Source organism: Strigops habroptila, chromosome 2 (assembly GCF_004027225.2).
Source record: "Strigops habroptila isolate Jane chromosome 2, bStrHab1.2.pri, whole genome shotgun sequence".
In the NCBI taxonomy this organism is placed as follows: domain Eukaryota; kingdom Metazoa; phylum Chordata; class Aves; order Psittaciformes; family Psittacidae; genus Strigops; species Strigops habroptila.
The window spans coordinates 118,922,016-118,934,506 of record NC_044278.2 but is presented as its reverse complement, the minus strand read 5'-3'; the positions used below and the strand labels follow the sequence as shown (position 1 = coordinate 118,934,506).

At 42.9% G+C, this 12,491-nt stretch overlaps 1 protein-coding gene across 11 annotated transcripts in view; it reads right to left on the bottom strand.

Annotated features, from left to right (window-relative positions):
- The window catches only part of TENM4 (teneurin transmembrane protein 4), a 1,610,848-nt gene that overhangs the window by 125,051 nt on the left and 1,473,306 nt on the right, over positions 1 to 12,491 (bottom strand). For 9 of the 11 annotated variants that reach the window (XM_030476261.1, XM_030476262.1, XM_030476263.1 and 6 more), the window contains 2 exons: positions 10,115 to 10,300; positions 3,823 to 3,849 (listed from right to left, as the gene is read on the bottom strand). In XM_030476261.1, coding sequence (XP_030332121.1) covers positions 3,823 to 3,849; positions 10,115 to 10,300 — 213 coding nt within the window. The remainder of the gene's footprint in view (positions 1 to 3,822; positions 3,850 to 10,114; positions 10,301 to 12,491) is intronic. The other 2 variants (XM_030476270.1, XM_030476272.2) reach the window with 1 other exon arrangement.

Sequence of the window (12,491 nt, the reverse complement as noted above, 5' to 3'; positions counted from 1 at the left end):
AGCACAGTGGGATGGCTTAATCCTCACAGACTTACACCACCATAATCTTGAAGCTCTGATTTCTCATAGCTAGAGGCACTAATGATTCATTATTCCTGTTTGTTAACTGTATTTGGGTGGCTAAGAGAATTAAATACATGAGTAGGGCTTTTTGAAGCAGTGCAGGGGAACCCTTTATGTGAGTTTCTAACTGATGCACATGAAAGTGCTGCTGAAAGATGATAATAGTGTGGGACATTCCCAAAGATGTCAGGTTTGCTGTGCAAGAGATGATAATACAGAGCAGGGAAGCAATATAGAAGTGGATTTTGAACTAGACAAGAAAAGAGTATCAGAGTCGGAGACTGTCACCAGAGTAAGAAATTATCCTGCCATTTTAAAGCTGTTGGCAAAATAATCTGCTCTTAATGATCTGTACAGTTAAGGCCTTCTCTAATTAGTCCAATTATAAACAAGGTTCAATGGGATTTTTCTTCAAGCCAAGCCTCATTGCCACTTGAAACTGGACTTAAAAGATAAGGCTATTATCTTTCCTCCATTGTCAGCAGGAAAGCACTGATGGATGTTCTAGCAAGTCCCAATAGGCAGAGGTTGAGCTTCAAAACAACTAGGACATGGCTGAATACAAGATGTGAGGATACAAACACTTGGAGCTTGAGGGAACAACAATCAATAAGTGGCCTGCAGAAGTTCTGCAGGAGTGAAGGGAAGGAGCAAAGCATCAGCTGATCCCTGCAAATGATGAGAAACCCAGTCAAGTGTCCTGAAAAATACTCAACTCTTCAACTACCACCATGATATTTTGTGATGGTGGGAATCCAGAAACCCTTCATCAGATTCATCCTGTAAAATGCAGATTACCAAGTTACTTGCAGAGCTCCTATTGCTTATAAATCTAAATGAGGGAATTGGCTGTGGTCAGGCCTTGGGTTCTCAGTGCTCCTCACACTTCAGGAGCTGCCCAAAGAAGCCACACTGCAGCCATCCCTGAAGTCAAATGTTGGTTTTATTTCATAATACCTTACATAGAATCATAGAATGGTTTGGGTTGGAAAGGACCTTACGATCATCTAGTTCCAACCCCCCTGCCATGTGCAGGGACACCTCACACTAGACCATGTCGCCCAAAGCTCTGTCCAACCTGGCCTTGAACACTGCCAGGGATGGAGCATTTACCACTTCTTTGGGCAACCTGTGCCAGCGCCTCACCACCCTCACAGTAAAGAACTTCTTCCTTATATCCAACCTGAACTTCCCCTGTTTCAGTTTGAACTCATCACCCCTTTTCCTATCACTACAGTCCCTGATGAAGAGTCCCTCTCCATTCAGACTAGCTATTTGCTAGTCCTGCCAAATTAATCCTGCCTCACTGCAGGATTAATTTGGTTATATTTTAAGAGTGAGAATTGCTAAACATCAATAGAGATTAATTACATTTAGGTACCATCAGCTCCAATGTTATTCTGGATGGAGAAGCTCTCTCTAAAATCAGCGCTTTTTCAATAGCAGGCACCTCTTTTCATTCTAAGCATTACCAGTGTTAATTAGGCCTTAGTTTAGAAAACTCCAAGTCTAGTTAGAGCTTCTTGGTTTAATCACACTGAAATTTGCTATTGAAACTTGCCCTCCAACGTAGAAATAATTCTGTATCTTCTCTGACGTACTTGTTCATTGTAAAGCTGTAGGAAAGATTTAGCAGTAAATCAGGCTCACCCTTGACTACACGGGATTACTGGGAAGGGATTTCAACCAGAAAGATGTTAATAATTAAGAAAGCCAAAAGGGCATGAGTAATTTAGGCTTGAAAAATGCACACCATGCAGTTAGCCAAGTAAAAAACATGTACTTTTAATGTTTCAGCTATTGCTAATCTTTCCAAAAGAGGCCATGCATGGAAAGAGAGAATCTTTTATTAGTAATATGTTACTTAACCCGTTACCCACTGAAATACTCACTAAATATAACATGTCTTTATTCTTGGGCATGAAGGTGAGTCAAAAGGCTACCCAGAGTTAAAATGACAGCAACAGAAGACTTAGTAAGTAGCAATTTGGCCACTGAATGGCAAATCAGTACTGAAGGTCCCTGGGCCCAGGCTCTGTAGGTTGATTTCTTCTTGTCTATCCCTTTGGTGCTTATCTGCTACCTTCTGATCCCACCTCCTCCAACACATGTTGAGATGAAAAGTTGTCGTCCTGGGGTTTTGAAATGCAAAACACTGAGTTGTGGAACATTAATAGGAGGCTCTGATCCCACTCCCTAGTGATGGCTCACATCTTCTGTAAGGATGCCACCACTATTACTTCATAAGGACACAACAAGTGATCCTCTTTCCTTGATATAAGAAGGAGAATATACTTTTTAATCCTAATTTAAACAAAGTCAAGCATGTTTTACTGACGATAAGCAATGACAGAAAGCTACCTACCACTTAACAATCCACTGATCTATAAACAGGGGTCCAAGGACAGCTACAAGTTGCTGCATTACACTGAACACAAAAGTCTGTGGACATTTCTTTATCATTAATACTTGTTTGTCTGTTAAAAGCTTTTCCCTATTTGTGATTGTATCTGAACCTGCTTTTAAGCCTCAATAGAAACAAGAGAGAGAAACATTAGACTGTAAATTCATCCAGAGAAGCGAAGTCAGTAGGGCAACCGTGTTTCTTGTCACATCACAAGAGCCCTATATGGCAGACACTTCATTTTAACTGTTCACTGGACCGGTATTTTGGCATATCTGTCCTTCATCAGCCTCTCATGGCTGCTGTTTCTGATTGCTCACAACCTGAAAAGGAGTTTAATGCTATGGAAGAAACTGATTTGTTCAACCTGATTTCTTGGTTTGTTTAACCAGCAAACATACGACGCTGCGCGATGTCAGCGCTGTGTTGCTGTTAGTGTCGAATCAGCCATGTAGAAAGAGATCTGTGTCCAACTCCATCATCTTTCTTGTCAGATTGTTGTATTTAACTAGATGTTAAATTTCATTTTTAGAATGCTAAGTGCATTGGGGAACTATTTCTGTTTAAAAGTCCTAAACTCATTTAGCTCATTGCTTTGATTCATAAACCACTGAGGTTTTTTGAGGGTAGGAGATGACTTCTATTTTGTAAGAGTTCAATTCCTTATCTTCCTCAATGAGAAAAGACCTGGGTCCTAGACTTGCTTTACGTCTACAAATAGGAACATAGGGCTGGGTTTTGTTGTGGTGTACACTAATGCAACATCAACCATAGGGCTGAATTTGGATTCCGTTGTAGTGCATACTAATGCAATGTCACTGATTTCAATAGATTTTGTGGATTTATACAACCAGAGGCTTTGAGGTCATAACAGTTTTGTATTAAGAACCAAAAATAGTCACATATCATTACTCAAAGTTCCCATGTAAGACTTTGCAGTCATGGATCAAAAACATGGAGACTCCACACAGAAAGGACACTCACCTGCTTGTTACAAAATGGATCATAGACATTGAATTAATAAACCCCATCACTGTGCAGGGCTCCTGTTGTATTCACAGACACTTCTGTTTCCTCCTGACTCGCCTTACCTGGGTAGGAGGGGTGAGGATGAGAGATGATTTGGAGGGCAGGGCAGGGACAGGGGGACGGATAGGGACACTGATATGATGTTAACACAGGGTCACAGCACTCACGGAGGTTAATTCCTACCTAAATGACTGGAAAGTTCATCCTTCCAGACATTAGGGAGCACTTTGGTGACAATGAGGAAGAGATGCAACCTCAACACAGCATGTTCACGGTGCATTTTTAAAACACAAAGACAATAGGAAAAATAGGAAGGAAGAGCATACCTTTCACTACCTTATCCAGATAGTGAGCTTGGGAGATAAAAGACAGGACATTTAAGGTAGGATTGAATAAGTGCATTGCGGCTTACTACGAGACTGTGCAGGTGCTAGAAAGGCAAAGGAGAGTTCGCTGTGATATGAAAAGAAAAACCTTGATTATGAGGAGAGAAAAAAAGGGAGAAGGGTGCAGCACAGCCCTCCTCAGTCACAGTGCTCAAGGAGGCTGCGTTTAGGCATCCAGTCATCTTTGCTCGGTAAGATCAGGAAGAGAAACAGGAAAGCTTTAGATATATACTTATGCGCTTATATATATACTATATATATGTATAAATATACATATATGGCAGAATATTGTAGTGCCTCTGTTTTATGGAGTGCTTTTCATCAGGAAAACCAGAGTCATTTGGAAGTGCTCCACCTCACCTGACTGTCTCATACTATTCCACACAGCTCTGTTACCTTACCAGATTGGGAAAAGCTTTTCCCTGGATCTTCTTAATGGTAACACATTGCATTCATACAGCATCCTCTAGCCCCAGATCAAATTTCTTTCCAAATATGAAATTAACCTCACGGCAGCTCTACCACGTAGGTAAGTATTAACGTACTCATTCCAAGGAGGGCTAAAGGAAAGAAATGATAGTTACAGATGTGGTGGGAGCAGCCATGTGCCCAATTCCCATGGAACATTAATTTGGATAACCACCTTCTAATTGATTTTAGGGGTCAAACAGAAAGTTGGTGGCAAAGACATGAGCAGAAGCCAGGATTCCTGCCTTGGAGAGCTCTCGGACATGCCGGCAGGCGGCACTCTCTGTCCTGGCAGCATCTGGGCTTTATTAATAAGTCAGAAACTCCAAGTGCTGCATTTCTCTCTTTCATTACCTGCTTAAATGTTATATCCCTTGTTCCCTGGAATCTCTTTCTCATTTGTGTCCTGGAACCCTTTTGAAGAGGTCTTTGTTTCAGGTTCAGACTGCTCACCTGAGAGGTCACAGTCCTGGCAGGAATGATTTTCCCTTCCTGTGAATCTAATGGATGCATCGAAGCACTGTTGTAGTGAGTGGAAAGGGCTCAGAGGCTCAGAGCTAACCTAGCGTGGGGCAGTTATGAGGCTTGGGAATGAGATTAACTCATCACCCTGTTGTAGCAGCAGCGATGCAGGAAGCACAGCATCACCACCCACTTGCACAGTGGCTTCAGCCACCAGCCTGGGAATGTGTCTCTTGGATTTTGACATCCAGAGCAGCCCAACCTGTAAGCTCAGGCAGTAGTCATGGTGCAGATACCAGCAGTGGAGGCAGCTGCCAACCAGATGTGTCAGTTATATGTCAAATTGGTTTTCTAATTTGAAAAATAATGGGGACCTTCTATGGGAATATTCCACAGTAGCATGAATCTTTTTTCTCTAAACCTGTATAGTCTCATTCCCATGCTATACTTCTGGCATCACTATCACAGAATCCCAGAATGGTTTGGGTTGGAAGGGACCTTAAAGCTCCTCCAGTTCCAACCCCCTGCCACAGGCAGGGACACCTTCCACTACAGCAGGTTGCTCCAAGCCCCTGTGTCCAACCTGGCCTTGAATTAACTACAGATACTCCTTTGGAAAGGATGCAGGATATGCTGAGGAACTATCTAGGGGCTTAGAAGAAAAGCTACTTTTCTAAGGTGTCCCTTGCACTCAAAGGCACTGCACTCAGCTCCAGGTCACCACCTCTCTCCTAGAAGCCACTGTCAGAGAAGGGTTTGGGTTAGAAGGGACCTTAAAGCTCATCCAGTTCCAAGCCCCTGCCATGGGCAGGGACACCTTCCACTAGTCCACGCTGTCCCTTCAGATCTGCTATACAGGGAGCTCCTGTGAGCATTTTTCAGTCTGAAAGCCCTCTCATTTCACTGAGCTAACTTGGTTTGTTTGGTCTTAAAGACATTGAGAAGGATAAAATGAGTATTTCTCTTGGCTCGCAGAGAGGAGCGGAGGGAAGGGAGTAGTGGCATGTGCTGGGGACATGTCCTTGGGCAGGACTTCTTCCCCAGCACCCTCTCCTTTTTCATTTTCCAACTATTCTTATCCTTCGTCTTCCCCATGGGGTGAAGTGGACAGAGCTTCAGTGAAATCCCTGGAGTTAAATTGGGATCACACAGATTTGAAGGAGAGGAGACAGTAGCCGTTCATCACTGAACCACTGATGGCAAAAGACTTTCATGCCGCAAGGGAAAAGCCTATCTTTGAAGTTCATCTCTACTTAATATTTACTGTCAAATATGCTGTCAAACTACTTAAGGCCAGATTGCCTTCAGCTTGATGCAAAATCATGTTGGAACAAAGCACCAAGCACATATTTTCCACGGCTACAACTGTGGTATTCTCTTGGCTCTTCTCATGGGTCTTCTCGAAGATACCCATCTGAACCAGGCAGGGTGGGTGCCAGGGAGTCAAACACAGATCAGCTTCTGCTGTGGATGTGCCTGAGCACTGAAGAGGGCTGACTATCTGCTCTGTTGGGCAGCAAGAACCTTCACCAGACATTGGTGGGCTTATTTCACATTGGGCTGCGCATGGACTGAGCTGCTTTGATTTAAATGGCACAAGTGATGTGTTGGCAAGCTGCGGAAAAGAGACCAGGAGCCACCTGTACTGTGCTTTGTCTGGATTCCAGCTGCTCCAGCAGAAACCAAGAGGCACTGAACACAACCCTGGCTATTCAGAACTTGTGTGGTTATTCAGCAGGAAGGCTGATGAAAGGCAAACTTAGAGGGGCAAATGTCTCAAAAATCAGAGTTTTGCTAAGGAAAACAACAAACAGCCCCATGGCACCAAAAGCAGAAGCTCACGTGGGTCAGGCTGTCTGTCTGTCTAAGTACTTGTTATTCTACACATGACCATTGCGTGCTAGGACCTGATTTTCAAAAGGAATTAAGCATGTAGCCTTTGGGGAGATCAATGGGAATTAGGCACTGAGGTGCTCTGAAAATCCGGCTAGGTAGGCTGTTGTGTGTTTGGAGAGGTAACTGCTGGTCCCTCAGCGCTTTAGAGACCCCGTAGTACTGAGGTGCAGCAACTGAACTTCAAGTGATGGCTTTGGTCTTGTGTGCAGGATGTTCAAGGATGATGGACATCCCAACTCCAGCACACAGGGAAGCCCTCTCTGCCATTATTTTGCTAAATAACCCTAATATGAATCAAAGAATTACAGCCTGTTGCTAGTAAAACATCATACAGAGTGATTCACATACCATTGGCATTGTCTATTAAACCCAGGAAATTTTCTGGTGGTGCTACCTGCCAATCAATCCCATAGAGCAGCCTATCATGGAGCTAAGTTGAAATTTGGCCTTTCAGAACCCACAGTAAGAGGGTTCATTTCACTTTTACACTAAAGTTCCTAAACCCCACTATGCTCCCTGGATGTGGTTTGGTCCAGAATAGGAGAAAGCTGAATCCTTGCAGTGTTTCTAACTGGGGACAAAGTTGGAATATGCTGGAGAGCCCATCATAGGAGTGTTGTATTGTGGCTGTTGTCATGTTTTGGGGTATGAAATGAGAGTAAATCAACTGAACCAGGATTCCTGCAGTTAAATAATCAACTTTCTGGTCTACTCTTTTGCCTGGATGCATTAAGTTTGCCAAATTAGGAAGATGAATGCAAGCTTCTGCATCGATTTCCTGGTTGGGAATTAACTTGGGTTCCTCTAATGAAATCCCTGAATGTGAGCAATCAAGCTAGCGTATTTGGTGACACGACCCTTTGTATCAGCAAACAAAATTAATCCGCTCGGATTAGAGTTCCCTTGAACACCGTTAACAAAGAGCCTCCTATAACCTACAAAACAAAAGGATTTCTTACTCTCAAACATGCTCAGCAGGAAATGGAAGAAGTGTCCTTTACTTGTATCATCCATTTCTACCATGTTACCTGCACACATGGCAATGTTGTTAAAGCATCACTTCAGCAATGGGGTTTTATGCTTGTCAGTGCTAAAGCAAACCAGGCCATGACACAGACATTACTGTCAACAGAACAAGTTGCCATGCAGGGAAATTACACAAGGACAAGGGGAATGCTTTCCACATACTTAATGTAATTCCAAGTCAATGTCCTTTCATCTGTGCCAATATAACTAGCTTATTACTCCTGCTAAAGCTATTCAATTTTCTTGGATATTTATGACTTTGCCAAATCTCCTTTATATTCCACACATTTATCAATGAACTATTCTGTAGGAAATACTGTTTGCAGCTTCAGAGGCATGAGACTATGGACAAATTTGTTGCTAAATCATCATGCAAGAAGATGAGGAGTGGGGGGGGGGGAAGTGAAAAGAAATGAAATTGCTCCTGCACTCTAAAGAATGATTCCTAAACCAAGGCAGCACTGCAATAGGAAGGTGGCACCACACCAAGTGATAGTGTGCACCAGTAAAATCTCGATGCTGACTGCATTGCAGTGCTGGCCTTTCCCATGATAACATGGGTTCTTCATATTCAGAGTGAGGAACACTACAAATAATGGGGTAAATTGAATTACTGTGAAGGATAAAAGGTTGTTGTCTGAAAACAGTCTGGGTGTATCGGCTGTGTGGAGAAATATCATGTACTGAACTAGAAGCATGTTGGTTTTTCAAGGTATGAATCAGGCCTTTCTTTGTGCATAAATGACTTCCATATCAAATTGTCCCCTGGAATTTGGGGCCTTTTGCTGAACTTATTTTTTGTTAAAACCCTTCCATGAATCTGTGTTGCTTCCCGAATCAAAGTGCTTGAACGCAAGGCTATAAAATAATATTCTAGAAACATGGGGTTCCAATTAACACAGGATTGCTCTCTTTTCATTTTAAAGTCATTTAAAAGAGGGGTTTTTTAATCCCTTCCTCATGAAAAGAAATGAAAGCTGCTAGGGCCATAGCAAAGAAAGCAGAATGTAATGTCTAATGAGACAGAGGAAGTTTTAAGAGCTAGATATTTTTCATTAGGGGATGCATGTGGAGGCCATAATGTGGTAGGGTGACATTAGCATAAATAAATGATGAGTAGAATTGAGCCACAGATATGGTTTGTACCATTACCCTAATGATGGAATTAACATATTGTGATCAGGCTTCATTTCCTGTCTGTGTGTGTGCAAACTTACGTGGTGTTCAAGCAAAGAAAGTGATGTCTAAAAGTGATGTCTACATGTAACTAAGTTGATAATCCACATGGATAACTATGTGGACATTCACCCAGGTATTGCTAGTGGTTAATTTTGATGTAGTGTGATTTATATGTATCATGGCAGAATGAAAGCAACACAGAGGTAAATTTTCTTACCTTTAAATAAAGTTGATGAAACCAAAATGACCGGAGGAGAATTCTCACTGTGGAACAACTCTTCTAAAGTCAACTGCTATTTTTCAGGTCCACACAGGCATTATGGAGAGTAGAACTGGATTCACTAATTTAGTTTGCCATTAACGTGTAATAAAGGGTATCTAGGGAGTTTTAATGCTACTGATGGAATGGGGACTAAAGGGGTTGAATACATGAAAAAGGAAGAAGGGAAAATGCATCAAGGAGTTAAGCAAGATGAAGGAGGAAGGTAAAGCCAAAGCCAGTTCATTAATGATGCTGCAAATTGCTTAACATAAGAAGCGCACCTCTTTGCATTATTTGGGGCATATTGGTGACACCTTGTTAATAGAAATAACAGGCATGACACCAAGAGCTCAAGATAAGTGCCAGGTGCATTAGGAATACAAAACCAAAGGGTGAAGGAAATGAAATGGTTAAAAAGGTAGCAGAGCAGACAAGGGATAAGCAAGACAGAGTTAAATACCAGCCAGAAGTCATCTGACTGCAGTTTCCTCCTTTAGGCTGGCAAGCAAAGTGGAAGTGCAAATCATGGAGCAAATAAAAAGGAAGAAAACTTTAAATCAGATGCATGGTTCTGAAAATGCTGTCACCATAGTAGAGAGAAGTCTTGGAGGCCACAGAAAGACCTTTTGAAAGAGGCAAAGTGGGATGTTTTTAAAAGCATCCAGCTGACATTTGACGGCTCGTCTCTATGAGACCAAACACCGCATAGGTGTACTTCATGTCTGACAATCAAATATATCTACATAGCCATGTCATCAACAAATGAAAGGACATTTTGCCTTGTTCCCACATGGAAATGTATGATGTCAGAACTGGAAATCCAAGAACAAAGGTGCTCATGCTACACTAAGTCACACATATTCAATTAAGCATGCGCCTTTTCTCCTCCCTGATCATCAGTTACTCTTTGAAAAGGAGTCGGTTTTTCTTTCTCCCTACCAATAGTGCAGTGCTCTCCATTCCAGCCCGGGCTGCATTCACACTTGCCATCCCGGCATGTCCCGTGCTCATTGCAGCGTGGGTGACACGCTCGCTGGTCACAGGCTGTGCCCATCCATCCCTCCTCGCAGCGGCAGGTGCCTCCGACACAAACGCCATGTCCTCCGCAGTCCGCTGCACAAATCTCTGTGGGAGAGGAGAGAAGAGAGAGGAAGGGATATGGGTGGAGAGAAGGGAGAGGGGGGCAAAAAACAGAGTGTTATTGTTCAGGAAAGCAGCCACACTTCACTACCTCGCCTTATGGGGCAATGAAAGGAATTCCTGGAGCTCCCAACACTAATCCTTCCTGACAATAAGAATCTAATAAGTATATTACAAAAAAAAAAAAAGAGATGGACATGGATTGCAGAGGTCTGCTGTGATTGATCCTCCTATTTGCTTTCTAATTCTCTGGCACTCCTTGAGCTTTTGTGATCACCAAATCCAATGGGGAAGGCTCTTCCAATAAGCAGAACAAAAGCCACATTTAATTAAAATCTGGTTAAGTGTGGAAACAATGTGCTGATAAAACTACTGATGCTAAAGTTGAGTGTTGGCAAAGCCTGTTTATGGCTTGTTAACCCACAGTTCTGGGGATGGGATTCATTAAAACCCTGCTTCTCTGTTTAAAATTAATACAGAATATTTCTATTTCTACTGAGTCTGCACATCTGTAGTGTCCCTGTTCTCCTACAACCCATTAAAAATCCCTCCTCAGGTATTTGTGGAGGTACCACCCTGCTCTTTTTGTGAGCTACACGCACTGGAGTTGATAGGATGGTGCTTGTTCTCAAGTCTTATTAGAGTTAACAGAAGCAAGGAGTCACAGCTGGATATTTCAGTACTTACCTCCAAGAGCTAAAGGACATTGGCTTTTCAGGGGTGCTGGCCTTCCCACCCTCCGCGAGCCCCACTGGGCATGGGGCACAGGTATGCATGACTAGTCTGAGTCTCAGATTGGATTCAGCCACACGTAGGCTCTGTTAAGAGCTTAGAAAGCATGGGAGTCCACTCTGAACCTCATCACTCAATGGGATGGTCTCCTTTACCCTTTTCATCTTTGGTCTCTATATAAATCATTTTATCATAGAATCACAGAATCATAGAATAGATGGGTTGGATGAGACCTTCAAAGCTCATCTAGCCCAACCCCGCTGCAATGAGCAGGGACATCTTGAATTAGCTCGAGCTCTGGTTGCCAGAACCACATTTTAGCTTGATTATACCTCAATTTTCCTGTTATACATTCCATTAGACATTTACCATTGTCCAAGTCTGAGGCTAAGACTAGATCCAGCCACATCCTAGGCTCCAGCAGGAGTTTAGAAACCTCATCACGCAGTGGGAGGGTCTACATTATCCTGTGTGCTTTCAGTCTCTGTATCGTCTTTAGCTTGATTTTACCTTGATTTTCCTTTATATGCTTCATTCGTGTAATAAGTAATAGAAGGAACCTTGCCATCAAATTCTGTTAATTTGTGCCTTTATGGAATCATAGAATCCCAGAGTAGTTTGGGTTGGAAGTGACCTTAAAGCTCACCCAGTTCCAACCCCCTGCCACGGGCAGGGACACCTTCCACTAGAGCAGGTTGCTCCAAGCCCCTGTGTCCAACCTGGCCTTGAACACTGCGAGGGATGGGGCAGCCACAGCTTCTCTGGGAAAAGTCTGGGCCAGCGCCTCAGCACCCTCACAGGGAAGAGCTTCTGCCTCAGAGCTCATCTCAACCTCCCCTCTGTCAGCTATATCATATATCAATGTATTATAAATCATATTAAAACTGCTTTTGCTGATACCTTTGATGTTCGTTCATCCAGCAACCCCAAACCACTTATTTCACAACAGCTTCTCAGGGGTGCTGGTCTTCCCACCCTCCATAAGCCTCAGTGGACATGAGGACACAGCTATGCACCATATTTTTGCTAAGCACTAGGCTTTTGGCTGCCCTTGGCATGAATTTGGGAGACTTGATGTTTTCATCTGCACTGTATCCATGTGGAAAAACTGGGAGTTGGTGGAGAACAGGTACGCAAAAGTCAGGTGTTAAAGTGCCTGTTACTACTATTACTATACAGGGCTGGTTTCAAGGATAAAAATAAAACCAAGTACTGATGTGGTGTTATACTGCATATGAAATGAAATGAATCTATTTCTTCTTCTCCAGGCTCATCACCTGACTGCTCACCTTCAACCTCTCATAAACCATGACTGCAGAAGAGAGGCAATTCAGACTGTATTTTAGGCTATCAGGTCTGCTTCTCTCTGCCTGGTGCTTCTAAACGTGATTGAACTTTCCTGAATGTTTTGGACTCAAACCTTCTGCTTGACTGAGCCATTTCA